The sequence below is a fragment of the Anolis carolinensis genome, chromosome 3, assembly GCF_035594765.1.
Source record: "Anolis carolinensis isolate JA03-04 chromosome 3, rAnoCar3.1.pri, whole genome shotgun sequence".
NCBI classification, from domain to species: domain Eukaryota; kingdom Metazoa; phylum Chordata; class Lepidosauria; order Squamata; family Dactyloidae; genus Anolis; species Anolis carolinensis.
In genome coordinates this window covers 112167315-112183107 of record NC_085843.1, presented here as the reverse complement: position 1 = coordinate 112183107, position 15793 = coordinate 112167315, and the positions used below count along the sequence as shown (strand labels likewise).

General features: G+C 38.1%; 1 protein-coding gene across 2 annotated transcripts in view; it reads right to left on the bottom strand.

Moving 5' to 3' along the window:
• tmem131 (transmembrane protein 131) overlaps positions 1 to 15793 on the bottom strand; it is an 87260-nt gene that overhangs the window by 67059 nt on the left and 4408 nt on the right. For both annotated transcript variants that reach the window (XM_008107092.3, XM_016992338.2), the window contains one exon: positions 8570 to 8631. In XM_008107092.3, coding sequence (XP_008105299.1) covers positions 8570 to 8631 — 62 coding nt within the window. Of the gene's footprint in view, positions 1 to 8569; positions 8632 to 15793 lie in introns of those variants that run through there.

Genomic DNA, 15793 nt, shown 5'->3' with positions numbered 1-15793 from the left:
CAGATTATCTGATTTTAACTGGATTATATGGCAGTGTAGACTCAAGGCCCTTCCACACAGCTATATTACCCATTTATAATCTTATATTATCTGCTTTGAATTGGATTATCTTGACTTCACACTGCCATATAATCCACTTCAGTGTGCATTTTGTACAGCTGTGTAGAAGGGGCCTCATATAATCCAGTTCTAAGCAGATAATATAAGATTATAAATATAGAGTAGAGTCTCACTTATCCAACATAAATGGGCCGGCAGAACGTTGGATAAGTGAATATGTTGGATAATAAGAAGGGATTCAGGAAAAGCCTATTAAACATCAAATTAGGTTATGATTTTACAAACTAAGCACCAAAACATCATGTTATACAACACATTTGACAGAAAAAGTAGTTCAATGCTCAGTAATGCTGTGTTGTCATTACTGTATTCACAAATTTAGCACCAAAATATCACAATGAATTTAAAACATTGATTACAAAAACATTGACTACTAAAAGGCAGCCTGCGTTGGATAATCCAGAACACCGGATAAGCGAATGTTGGATAAATGAGATTCTACTGTAATATGAAATAATTACTGTGGTAATCCAGTCCAACCCAATTCTGCCATGGAGGACACAATCCAAGCACGCCCAACAGATGGCCACCCAGCCTCTCAATAATAATAATAATAATAATAATAATAATAATAATAATAATAATAATAATATCATACAATCCTAAGGTTAGGAGACAGCCCTAAGGATCATCCAGTTCCTTATATCATGCAGGAGGACACAATCCAACCACTGCTGACAGATGGCAATCCAATATCTGCACAATAATAATACACATCGAATCATAGCATCAGACAGTTAGGAGACACCCCTAAAGACTATCCAGTCCAACCTAATTCTGCCAAGCACTCCCAACAGATGGTCACCCAGCCTCTCAATACTACTACTACTACTACCACTACTACTACTATTACTACTACTAATAACAACAACATCATACAACCCTAAGGTTTGGAGTGACCCCTAAGGATCATCCAGATCAACTTCCTTCTACCATGCAGGAGGACACAATCCAAGCACTCCTGACAGATGGCCATCCAGCCTCTACATAATAATGATGATGAAGATGATAATAATAATAATAATAATAATAATAATAATAATAATAATAATAATAATAGAAGCATAGTATCCAAGAGTTTGGAGAGACCCCTAAGGGCCATCCAGCCCAACCCTTTCTACTATGCAGCAGGACACAATCCAAGCATTCACAACACATGGACAACGTATAAATACTATACAATACTACACAGGGACATAGACCCCCTCTATCCTCACCACTTTCACAGTACACAAACAACCAAATGCATACTAAACATAAAGACAATCATACAACAGACATTCAATACCACCACTACCTCAACAATTTCTCACCAACACCACCAGACAATGCCACAGCAACATGTGGCCGGGCACAGCTAGTAATATAAAAATAGTTCTCATTCCAAACATATTAACAGGCTGTAAGCACAAATACATGTTTTTCGTTTTGCTTTCAAATTACAGCAGGAAATTATAAATTATATCTTTCAAACCAAAGAAAGAAAATGACTAGAAAGTCTACAGAAGAAAAATATTTTATAATATTCAAATGATTTTAAGAGTTTATGTAGCAACTGTTAAACATTTCAGCACACTTAAAAAGTAATTATAATTGTAAGAATAACACACTTCAATTGCCTAATAAGGATTGAAATCAACTAAACTCACTTGTAGTTAGAACATGTGCCAATATTTTCTGTTGCAGTTTAAGTAATTAATACTTAAGAACCTATTTTTTAAAAAATGAAGCATGAAATAACCTGTGTAGCATGGTCAATTGACACATACACACATACTGACCAATTTCAATCAATGAAATAATAACTGGACTCTATCCACAATTGAATATTCCATTAAAATATTTGTCTAAAATTTGATTGAACAGGATTATTTGTGTCCAAACACTGTGTGAAGCTACTGTAATGTTTTGACTGGAAATCCAAACCAACTCCACATCTGAACAAAAATAGCATCACACTACATTGCAGGATTGCAACAAGGTATTTTATTACCAATCTGAACACTGAACTGCACTTCATTGAAGGTGGTGCAGAACATACATATCAAATTTTTAAACAAAACACAAACACATCACTATGTTTCAGAACAATGATAGATTAAAAGACAACAAGAACACATGTCTCTCAAAATGAGCTAATTCACATTAAGACTAAGTATGACCTCAATATTGATTGGGGAGTTAGCAGGGATACGTGAAAGTATGGACAATCCTATTATTTCCTGTGGGATGAATGATGGAGGTATCTAGAGGGTGTAATTTATTCAGGAGACCCTAAGTGAACAAATGAAACTGTGTACAGTATATCAGTTTTGTGGATAGGTTTATATGGTATGCTACCAATTCTGCACTTTCTTGGCCCACTATGCAACGTTGAGATAATATTGCAGGGCTACTGTTAACCCTGCTTTCAGCCTTAATCCAAACATCAATCTTCAATAGAGACAATAGTATCTTTGGTTATTTCTGTTGCTTTGTTGCAACTTAGTCCAATGTATGATATTTATATGAACTATACTATACATCTGTTATAAATGGCAGTTTCTTCCAAAGTGCAATATTGGAAGTTAACTGGGACAATGAACTCAATTTGCTTTGGAATTGGAAACTCATCAGACAAAAGAACGGCTAAATGCCTCATTGCACAATTTGTTCGTCTTATATTCCAGATGTGCTTGTGACAGATATGAATTATGCCAATAACAATTCCTGTTTTTTTGCTTGAGTGCCAGACTACATTAATGCCATTTTGGAATGCAAAAATAGAGAAGTTCTATACAATGGCAAAGTTAGACATTACAGGCAGTCTCCAGTTACGAACAAGATAGGTTCTGTAGGTTTGTTCTTCAGTTGAATTTGTATGTAAATCAGAACAGATATTTTTTAAAGTGTAACTTCAGCCTTATATATATGTGTGTGCATGTGTGTGTGTGTGTGTGTGCGTGCATGCACACGTGTGTAAGCTTTGTATAGCATAGGGGACCCCTGTGGAGTTTGTTTTGCTATCTCGGCATCTGTTCAGATTTCACCTCACTTTCTGTCCCTGTGAAAATTGGATTTTTTTAAAAGAAAATTGGTTTAAAAAAAAAATTGTCTTATTGTGGAAACAAGGATTGATGAGAAAGTTTCAGTGGAGACACCTTTCCCCCCATGATAATTCCTTCAGGATTGAATTTCCCTTCCTAGCGGTAGATTTCTCTCCCTTCCTGTTGTCTCAGCCCAGTTCTTAACCATGAGTCATTTGTAAGTCGGATGTTTGTAACTTGGGAACTGCCTGTATATGGGATCTGTATGAGAGTAAATTAATAAACCTTTAAAGGATGTAAATAATTTAAAATTCTATGTCCCAAAGAAATCTACTATTGTAGCACATGACTAATTCCTGTTTTCTTCAGTTACATCTTGTAGCCTAGTTGCCTACTTGATCCCTTTTTCACCCAAACACCACACAGATGAACAAGAATAATACGTTTATTAAGAAAAGAGTATCTAATAGCATATATAATAGCAGCTAGCCCGGCCAGGCAAGACTCACATAGCCAAAGACTAGGAGCTCTGAGTCAGTTTAATGTAAAAAAAAAAAGTATTAACTTGTTAGGACAACCTCAGTGGCCTGAGGTGTAGGGATTTTAATGACAATGATATGTGATTATTTTGATGCTTATTTATATTTATGTAACTTGTGTTTTATGTAATGTGTGGATCTATTATTTATATGCTGGGAGGTTGGATTGATTTTTTTTATATTATGTAATTGTCTTTTCATTTTTGTACACCGCTTTGAGTCCCATTCATGGGAGAAAAACGGGAGAGAAGTAAATAAATAAATAAATAAGTAAATAATACTGGTAATATAAAAAGAGTTTCAAAATGCATCCATGAGCTAGATTTCCAGAGCTTAACAAAAAGCAAGGATCAACTTTGAATAAGAATCCCAAACTTACTTAAGGCAAAAGAAAGAAACTGTAATCCAAGGGTTGTTGCACTTAAACAAGAATTGTACCCAAAATCTTGCACAGTCCAAAGGTTTGATACTTGAATTTAACTATAATCCCAAAGGCTTGAAACTTGAGACAAGATTTATAATCCAAATAGGAGATATGGAACGTAAACCGGAAAACAAGATACACTTCCAAAAAACAGAACCCCTAACTCAGAGCTCCCAAGACAGGCAACTTGACACATGAAAATCCAACCTTCATCTCCCCACTGAACATTGACTCCAATTCCTTAAGAATGCTCCTGCTTGCCCATGAAATCACGCTTTCTGACAACTGCATTCCCTTCGTTTCAGTCTCTCGGAACACCAGATTTGTCTCTGTTTCGCACTATCCCGTCGGATCTGTAAACTCTGGGTTATCTGTAACCCTCCTGTCTCCGCCACATTCCTTTCAGAGTCAATCCCTGGCCGATTCTCATGAGACTCATTGCCTGTTTCCCCAACAATAGATTTACCCAAAACATTCCCATCGTCTCAAAAAACACTTCCGCTTTCCCCCACAGAAACACCAGGCTCAACCAGAAAATCCGCATTTTCATCCTCAGAGGCTTCACAGGCCTCAATACTATAGTATAATGGGAAAACTATATTAGATATGTTTACAATGTGCTAGTTCATGATTTAAACTGAGTGAATAAAGGACAAGGTTTACAGTGTATGATTTGACTGAAAGGGAGGAATCCTTTCAATCCCACCGCTCTCACCAATTTGTGATAGAGGAATGATTAAATGATGATTGTGATGGTGATGTGATGTTATGATAGCCAATTTGTGATTGCTGTTTCCTTCCTGCTGAGGGGTTTTTTGAGTCTTTTAATCCCTCTAGATTATATATATATCACCTTTATATGAGGGGAAGGATTACAGGGGGTGATCTTTATTTCAACATCCCAGCCTCTGTCTCTGTAGTTAGGGACTTCTGTGTTGTGGTTCCCTTTCTGAGGTAAATGTGATTATTACTCTTCCCCAATTAGGTGATTTATTAAGGTAACTGCCACCAACGTGAGGCTTTTGAATTATCACCGATGAAATTTGGCTCCACAGACGCAGATGAGATGAAATGAGTCAGTTGTTAACAAAGAACAACAAGTTTATTGCGTACAAAGCTTATGGTTGCAGGTTGATTGATTTACTTATGGAACTTTAGATAAACAAGTGGTTTAATAACTCTTATAACCACCACAACAGTAGTCTTTGGTGTAAATCCACTCTCACTATCCTACTGATGATATAAATTGTAGCGAACTCTAACCTCAGCTGAGCTCCTTAGTGAACAATGTCCCAACTACAATAAAACTTTTAATTTGATCTACTACCGACCAAATCCGTGATCACTAGTCTTTTCTCAACTAGAGATCTTAACTAGGCTCCCTTTAGTCTGCCTTGACTAAAGATTTTTTGTCAGGCCTGTCTCCTCAGCCCTTCTTGACTGAAAAGCCTCCAGCCACGCACACACACACTCTCACTCTGGCTTCTCTTTTTAAAAAACTGCCCTTTTTTCCTTTTCTTGGCTCCGCCCACTTCTCCCTCTGATGAGCTAGCCAGCTTCGTCTCCTTGGTAACCGCACTGCACTACTGTGGATTGAAACAAGATGGCTTCTGTTTCAGCTACTGTTAACTAAACACAAATACATACTCCAACAGTCAAAATTAAACACAATAACTATGACTTCTCCATACCATCAACAAGAATGTCATTGTTTAGTTTACAGTTAGTAATTTGTTGAATGCCCTGCCTCGTGTTTGTTACTATGAAAATGATCCTTGACCTTTCTATTATAATTCATTCTGGCTTGCCCAATGCCTCTTGAGACTAGCTCTAGCAGCACTATATTTTACCTCATCACCAGACCTGAAAGCATTATTGGAATAAATCCAGATGCATTTGTCCACAGTGACAATATCCACGCAGTATCTAATATAACTCAGAACAGTTGTGGTATGCTCCTCCAGGTCTGGGTGATAAAAAATGTCCCAGTTTGTCATCTCAAAGCAATCCTGAAGTTGTTGAGAAGCATACTGAGGCCAGGATTTCACAGTCTTTATTATACTCAAGGCCTGTCTCCTGAGAGGAATATATGCCAGTGCCAAAAACAATGACATGATCTGACCGCCCCAAGTGTGGTAATTGTATAATCCCGCAGCCAAGTTTAATGTTGGTATACACTTTATCCAACGTATTCGCTCCTCTGGTAGCACACTTAACATGCTGTTAAAATTTAGGGAGCACTACTTTCAAGTCAGCATGATTAAAGTCCCCCACTATAATATGGACACCATCAAGATACTTTTTCTGCTGGTTTCCAACAACGTTATACAAAAAGCTCAGAGCTATGTTAGTGTTAACATTAGGTGGAATGTATACTGCAGTTCTACAACAATGAACAGCTATATAGGCTCCTATCTAATTGTTCTCGACAGTACTGAAATTTAGCTCAGGGATCATACTTAAACAACAAAGAACCAATATATGGACCATAAGAATAAGGAAAACATCCCTAAAACATATATAATAAATCTTTCATAAACATTATGTGCTAACTCCTTTATTTATTCTATAACCGTTATTAATATTCATAGGCAATAGGATATACAATTCTGAAAGTTGGTTTAGTGCTAACTATACCTAAGCAATATGACAAAATAATTTAGTCATGTTTTCATGCAATTGATAAGGAATGATACAACCAATTGCTCAATTAGAAAATGAGCTAAGTAATATCTAAAATAATGCTAAATTAAAGGCCTCTCTGTGATATAGGGCTGTTTTGAATAATGATGAACTACAACATTCTAATGTTCAAAGGCAGAAGTTTTTCTGAAGTGTGTTAGATGATGAAGCTATCATACAAGGTCAAAAGCCTACTTAAAAGAAGGCTTTAAATTCTGATACTATTAAGATCTTGAAATCTTCTTAACATCTGAGAGCTATTGTTTTTCATCTTTAACTACAATGTATGTTTGGATATGCATACCACTCAACTAGTCCACTTATCTGTTCCTGCTGTCCATGGATGATTTACCTTGATGTGTGAATCAAAAACTCTGCCTGGCTTGTGACTTTGATACTTAATGACAGAGAGACAGGGTTTTTTAAAATATAGATCTCACACTAAAGACACCATGGATGGAAACTCCACATTTCAAACTATCGTCCAATCTCCAACAGTCTTGGGCTGAACATGGACTAGCTCCTGGCTTTAAAAGTTTGAGGGTCCTGGCTCCATGCAATAAGTCAGAATAAACATCCTGCCTGTGTTTTAACTATTTGCAAATGAGAACTATATCTCTTACATTGATGCTAAAATGTCACTGGAAGAAATCAGTAAAAATCAGAAAAGTGTAACTGGTTTCCTCTTTTCTAATTATTATTACAAAAACGGAAGTGAAAAGCCCTAGAATGACAAAACAATAACAGCTACCGATGGTGTATCTTTTGCTGACATTTATTAAAGCAGATTGCTATCTCATAGAAAGACTTCTGAAATATTCAAATGATTATAAGAAAATCAGCAAAGAAATACAGGTGTACAAAATACTCCCCTCTCTGCTGTATTCCTGATAACAAAGTTGAAATCACAAATGACATTTCAGTACATCACTGTATACCAGTTCAAATGCAAGGTATCAAATATACCTACATATGAATTAGATATCACACCAATCAAACAGCTAGATCCAAAGAAATACACTATTTTTTCATTTTCTGATTATTTTATTTACACTAATTACAGTGGTCAAGAAGCTTAAACAACTGTCCCTTTCAAAAAAGAAATCCTGAAGACATTGCAAAGAGGTATCCACACCATTAATGAAATACACTATTGATATTACATGCAATAAGGAACTTTATGTCATTCAATGAGTAGCCATTCTGCATTTCATGGTAAACAACTTCGTCAAGCAAGAGGCTTCACAAGGTGTTTACAATTTTAATGAATATCTGTTGCATTTATTTTTTTAACCCTGGCAAACTAATGAAAAACAAAAGACAGTTTTGAAATAGTCTAACAGAACTATGTTTTGAATACAAAACCAGCTGGATATTGTAATCTTTTCTGGCTTTTTAGCACTGTGGCTCATTTATCAATTAAAATATAACACCTTCATTTTGTATACATGATTGTGCCAAAATTCCAACTTAAGTCACCACTATCAATAAAAAATAAAGTTAATTAAGCTGCCAACATTTATTATCAGAGTTCCAACTCAATTCATAATTCAACTGATTGTAATTAGTTAGTTCCTATCACTGCCCTGCTATGATAGCTACTTCATGCTTAATGTAAAGCTGTATCATGCAATCTGAATGATTTTTGTGTGTGTACTAAGATCCAGGAATTCTTTAATGCCAATAGGTTGAAAGAGGGAGATGGCACAACAAACAATAAGTAAGATGTCACTCTCTTTAAATTGTTTCTATACAAATATGTAATGGAAAATATTTACCTGTAATAAACCTCCTTCATCAAAGCGCAGAACTTCTATTAAGTTATCTGATTGGATAAAAGCTGTGAAACAAGAAAAAAAACACAAATCAAAAGCTTCATTCAAACAATTTATTTTTAAGGATGATTACAATGAAACGAAAAAAGAAGAAGGGTGAGTATATAGGATATGAGTGTGGCCTAGGTATATACTTCAATATAAGCCAGGCATCATCAAACTACGGCCCTCCAGTTGGTTGGGCCTCCAACTCCCAGAATCCTGACCATTGAACAAGCTGGCTAGGGCTTCTGGGTGTTAGAGTCCCAAACAGCCGGAGGGCCTCAGTTTGAGGATGCCCGTTATAAGCTAACTATCTTTCCTAAACAATTTTTTAAAGTTGACATTATAAATATATGTGGTATATATGCTCCTGTATAAATCCCCCCTCAAAAAACAAACAAACTCTAGGCTGATTTATACATGGGTCAGTGCTGAAATAGGGACCCAATGTGAAGATAATGACAAGAGGCAGTGGCAAGAAACTCTCATACCATTCCTCCCACTTGCTCAAAATGGAGAAAGACCTTACTTGCCTTTTTTTTTTGCCAGAGATGAGTTCAGCAAAAACATAGGGGAGTCATTTTAAGCAAATGAAGAAGCGCAGAGTGGTGGTGACCATTTTTAGTAAGGGCTTTCTGCATAAGCGTATCTGCAGAGAAACTTTGACAGTTATTTTTAACAGCAGCAAGACTTGTGGGTAGTTGATAAGTGGACTACAATATTGAAAAATTATATTAAAAATCCTAAAGCTCTGTTCGTTTAGACTGTGTATGCATTGTCAAGTCCAAGATAGCCTTTGTTGATATGCCTTACCCATTGCAGCCTGATCATTTCCTATTTTGGTTTATCGGGAAAGGCCTGCTTACACAGGAAAGTTTTTATCTGTGCACAAAAGGCCAGTAGAGGGAGCTGATCTTTGAAAGGAAGTTCCAGACTAGTGGGACCACCACTGAAAAGGCCCTCTATTTTATCCACACCAACCATGCTTGTGACGGTGATGGGTCTGAAAAGGGCCTCTCCTGATGATCTAAGGACTTGTGTGGGCTGGTTGGAGGAGATGCAGAACCTCAAGTAGGCTGGGCTCAAACCATTTAGGGCTTTATAAGCTAAAGTCAGCATCATGAATTGCGCCCGGAAACAAACTGGGAGCCAGTGTAGCTGCTTCAGGAGTGGAGTAGTTCTTTCCATATATCCTGCCCCCCTGATCAGTCTAGCCTCTGACCTTTGTATCAGTTGAAGTTTCCGAATGCTCTTCACCTGAGCCTTCAGGGTCAGTGCTGAGTCCAGGAGGACCCCCAGACTGCGAACCTGTGCCTTCAAAGGGAGTGTGACCCCATCCAGTACAGGCTGCAACCCAGTATCCTGATCAGCCCTACGACTACGACCAGTAGTACCTCAGTCTTGTCAGGATTTAGTTTCAATTTGTTCATCCTTATCCAGTCCATCACAGCTGATAGGCACTGGTTCAGGGTCAGGATGGCATCCTTGACATCAGGTGGAAACGAGTAATACAGCTGAGTATCATCTGGGTACAGATGGCACCAAACTCCAAAAATCTGGATGATCTCTCCCAGCAGTTTCATGTAGATGTTAAACAACATGGGGGACAGTATTGAACCCTGCGAGACCCCACAGGACAAGACCATGAGGTCAAGCAGGAGTCCCCCAGCACCACCTTCTGGACCCAATCCTTTAGGAAGGAATAGAACCACTGTAACATAGTGCTTCCAAGTCCCATTCCCACAAGGTGGTCCAGGATACCTTGGTTGATGGTATCGAAAGCTGCTGAGAGGTCTAAGAGAACCAGGAGGGGCACACTCCCACTTTCCGGTTCTCTATGTAGATCATCCACCAAGGGGACTAATGTCACCTCTGTCCCATGGCTGGGCCTGAAACCAGACTGGGATGGATCTAGATAATCCGTTTCATCCAGGAACCCCTGGAGTTGCGAGGTCACCACGCATTCCAGAACCCTGCCCAAAAAGGGAAGGTTTGACACTGACCTCAAGTTCCTTATTGAGTGATCCAGAGATGAAAACACTGAAAGCAGCCCTGAACTAGTTTTAAAAGAGAACTGTATCTAACATTTTCTTTTCTGCAGCAGGGCAAATGTCAGGTGTACTATTAGGGTCTACAAAAAAAAACCTGGAAATACATGATGGTTACTCTCAATCAAAGTATGACTGATTCTAACTTCAATCCCATATTTCTTTATTCACAAAAATGTAAGGAAATCTCAGGGAGATACTTTCATGCCTACTTTTTAAAGCATCTGTACGTAACTAGATTCAACAGAGGTAAGAATTTCAGAGTTTTCATGCTGATTATTTGTATAGGTCAGCTAATAAAATAGATGTGCTCCTATGAAAGCAAAATAGGGCTAGGTTCCTATTCCACAAAAATGAATAGCAGTTTAACAAGTTTCAGCCAACTTGTTATTCAAAAGCTAACATTATATACATGTGAAATAGAACAACCAGGAAAGGTAAGCCTTACATAAGTTAACAAAAACACTTCTAGAGATCACCTGAAAGCATCTTTCAAATTGAGTCTTTCTTTCCTTAGTCTCCACTTTTCCGATGATGTCTATTTTGGAGGCCAGACGTATTAGATCTATTCATTTTTTTAACACAGTGAAGGTTTCGGGTGAAGCATGTTTATTTACTTCCCCAATTTCTTTATTTAGCCCTTACAGACGTGTAGGGATGGCTGCAGTTTACCTTGCCTGCTGTACACAGATGCATACTGCTATAAAAGGTTTCTGAGCTCAGTCTTGGCTTATTTCAATGTTTACAGTAAGAGCCTCTTATCCACAGGGAATACTTTCCAAGACCACTCCCTCAGATGCCTGAAACTGCAAATAGTGCTGAAATTTTATAGTTTTGCTTCCCATAGTCGAGAAGAACTACTTTACTCCCCAACTCCCACCAGTTGTCCCATTGGGGGAGGGGATTCTCAACAGGAAGACTAGAAGTCAACTTGCAAAACCAAGCATACCATAGAACTGCATTGGAGAGATCCTTCATGAAGTATTAGTGATTGTGGGTAACTGAAACCACAGGAAATTGACCTGTGGATGAGGGAGTCTTCCTTATAGCAGACATGCTTCTTAAATTAGACAGCAAAAGGTTGTGTTTCTGCAGGTGTCCACTACCATTCTGTCAAAGCGAATGCTGCTGAGAAAAACCCAGCAAAACAAAGTAAACATTAGTAAGGGATTCCGGAAGGAGCTGCTGTTTACCTTGCCTACTGTTAGAGTAGGGGTGGCCTTACTTTTTCCCACCTTAAACTTCATTGCATTGTTCAATGCAAGCATGCTGCTGCAACCTAAAACTAAAAAAAAAAATGTTTCTCCAGCCTTCCTTCACCATGCTGTCACTTCAGTGGATGAGGATAGGGGATGACTGGCAGACATAAAAAGTCTTTGTAAAAAAGAAGTTTTATTGTCAAAAGCTTGTTTAACTGAGGTAGGCCTATAAATATAATCAATGTGAATACACGAATATATGCAGGAGGCCCTGCTCTCAGTCCCGCCTGCTTCGCAAGTGTGGCTGGCAGGGAGAAGAGACAGGTGGACCCCCCCGCTTTGGAACTCCCTCCCTAATGATATTAGATTGCCCCCCTCCCTTCTAACCTTCAGAAGAAAAGCAAAATCTTGGCTGTGGGATCAGGTTTTTGGTGATTAGTACATTGCAAAAATTGACTTGGAATATGTAGAATGATGACGGAATGGCCTTGGACTATGATTTTTGGATGACAGATTTTAATATTGAATGTAATGTTTTTAAATGTTTAATATGTACTAATTTTAATTCAATGTTTAAGTTTACTGTTTGTATATGTTTTAAGGCATCTAATAGTCGCCACATGTAAGCTGCCTTGAGTCTCCTGCGGGCTAGAGAAAGGCGAAGTAGAAATGGGGTAAATAAATTTACTTATTTCAGATGCTAAGCACAGTCAGATTTTATTAGTCTTGGGGATGTGAAACCATTGGAAAATAGCAATGATCTCCTGTTCAGGAATGGAAAGAACAATGTCTGGTTAATGAAGAGTCACTGTTATTCAGATTTGAAAAGATTGGGCTAGATAAAAGTATTTCCCCTATGTATCTAAACAAAACAAATCATCAAGGGGAAGCTGCTAACTTACTCTAAGCAGGATGAGCATGCTATAGTTCTCTAGTGACCTCATCACACTAGAGTTTGAATCCACTTTAGATCCACTTTAAATCCACTTTAGGGAGGGGCCTTTAAACAGCTCAGCCAGACAGGTTCTGGGCCTCACCAAACTACAAACCCCTGAATTCTCCAGGAGGCAGAAACCGGATTTAAAGTGGATAAATGCTCAAATGTGATAAGGCCCAAGGATAAGGTTTGTCCAACCTATGGTCCATGGGCTGCATGCAGCTAATGATGGCTATGAATGTCACCCAACACAAAATTGTAAACCTTCTTAAAAGATTAGTTTTTTTGGGTAATTTTTAGTAATTTCATAGTAGGTTCTTGAGCGTGAACTTTGTAGACAACAATAGAATGGAACAGAATAATCAGAATATATTACATCTACAAATATTATCTGTAATTCACACTCTAATTGCACGCAGTTAAGCCTGAAGAATAAAAAAAGAACAGTTAAAATTAACAAATAAAATAAAGAGCAAGAGGACTCTGTTGCAATGTTGTTCATCTGCTAGTGTTAGTATATTTTATGTGTGGCCCAAGACAATTTTTCTTCTTCCAATGTGGCCCAGGAAATACAACAGTTTGGAGATCCCTGCCCAATATGTTATTGATTCCACTACTTTCCTCACTATTGGGTATGCTGGCCAGAACTGATACGAGTTACAATTCAACATAATCTGCAGGGCCAAACTGGATGCAGATTTTTCTAGAGTATTCTAGCATAAAGTTTGGAAAAGTTATTTTTTTGAAGATAATTGGTAGACTTCCCCAGCCAGAATGACCAGTTGGTCTTGAACTTTCACTGCTAAGAGGTAGACAGAAACTAGTAAATGGGTTTTATTTCAAACACTGACTTATTGTTTTATGTACAGTTGCATCTAGGGCACACCTAGCAAAGAGCATTCCCTTTAAAATGTGATCTTTTGTCAAGGCATTTTTTATTCATAAAAAAGGTTTACTGGGAAAAAAACCCAGTTTTACAAAAACCATAGAACATGTTCAAATAGTTCAGCACTAAAGATCTGTATTTGGAAGAGCTATCATTGATATATCAATTCATATCACTTTGTTGCCAGATATCTTTCCTTTCTACTATAAAATATGGGGAAAGAAAAGTGGCAAGTGAATCTATGTTTAATGTTCTTTCAGTTAGTGCCAACAGTGCCACCCCAAAGGGATGGCAAGTATACTTTTTCCTTCCACTGTTTTCTCCTAAGGAAGAAAATCCAGCTAAAGTAATCTGCTTCATTTAGTAACATGCTAGAGGCTGCTGGGAGTGCCATGGGTAAAGGGGCAGAAAGAAAGTAGTAGATAGATTTCTGTACTTGGCACTTGGCTGGTTGCCTGAGGGCAAATGCTATTCCATAATGACAATCAGGAAAATGGCAAATTTCCAGTCTGAAACACAAACAAGTACTTACATTGCATACCCAGAAAAACGTTGAGCTAAGCAAACTGAGCACAGCTGGAACATTTGCATGAACACCGCAAAATGAAAAAAAAAGTTAACTGACAATTAAGAAAACAAGTAAAAGTGAAAAAAAATCACAGAATAACTATGCAAGTGTTTCAGAGCATCTATTTTAGAGACAATTTGAGGAAATAAGAACTTCAGCTCTGTGATGAAACAAAAATGTAGCTTTGCGATATCTGAGTAGAAGTTCTCGGCCAGTATATAGACCCTAGGCTGACTTGGAGTCCCAAGATCCTTCCAAAATGTTTATGACACATACACAGGCCAAAGGCAATACTTAAAACTGGAAAGTAAAACTCTTACTTATGAAACACAAACACTTACTAAGGGTAAATTGTAAAACCTGAAAGATATTGCTATAGCAGAAAACATAACTAGTTTTCATATTTCATAGGACTCAAATTGTTCTGCGCTATCTTGAGCAGAAGATTTTTTTCTATCAAATCCAGTTAGCAGCAGCTTCTAGACAACTAAACCTTTACTTAGATGCAATATTCATCCTGCTGATGTTGTGCCGTGACCACCCTAGCCAACAGGAGCCCCAGTGGCGCAATGGATTAAACCCTTGTGCCAGCAGGACTACTAACTTTAAGGTAGAGTTGCTGACCTGAATGTTGCTGGTTCGAATCCCAGGAGAGCGCGGATGAGCTCCCTCTGTGAGCTCCAGCTCCCCGTGCGGGATGAGAGAAGCCCCCCACAAGGATGGTAAAAACACCAAACATCCAGGCGTCCCCTGGGCAATGTCCTTGCCGACAGCCAATTCTCTCACACCAGAAACAACTTGCAGTTTCTCAAGTCGCTCCTGACACACACACCCCTAGCCAACAAAGATAATCACATCTGAAAACAACCTTTCAGGTAAAAACAAGCAAAGAGTAAGATTCAAACAATGTTTTTAAAGAACAGTTTCTGAAACTAGAATTGTACTAATTTCACAAAATGCTATAATAGGCACATCAAAATATCCAATTTTGGTAAGTAACTTCCAGGTAATCACCAATAACAGCAGGTACCAGCCAAGCACTACACTGAAGGAGATAAATTATGATGGAAAATAAGTCTTTGGTCACCTACAAACAAGCAAGATTTCTGAGTCTCACAGACTTGTAACTTCTTCTTTAAGAGGCTCCTCTGTCCTCCACTCATTACCTGTAGTAATGGCATCTATTTGAACTTGTTATCAGTATAAAAGACGTCTGTCCACAACCTCAAGCAGTCACACTCCAAACTCCACTATGGTGAAGACCAAAGAGTTGTCGAAGGACACCAGAAACAAAATTGTAGCCCTGCACCAGACTGGGAAGACTGAATCTGCAATAGGCAAGCAGCTTGGTATGAAGAAATCAACTGTGGGAGCAATAATTAGAAAATGGAAGAGATACAAGACCACTGATAATCTCCCTTGATCTGGAGTTCCACGTAAGTTCTCACCCCATGGGGTCAAAATAATCACAAGAACTGTGAGCAAAAATCTCAGAACCACATGGACTTAGTGAATAACCTGGAGAGAGCTGGAACCAACGTAACAAA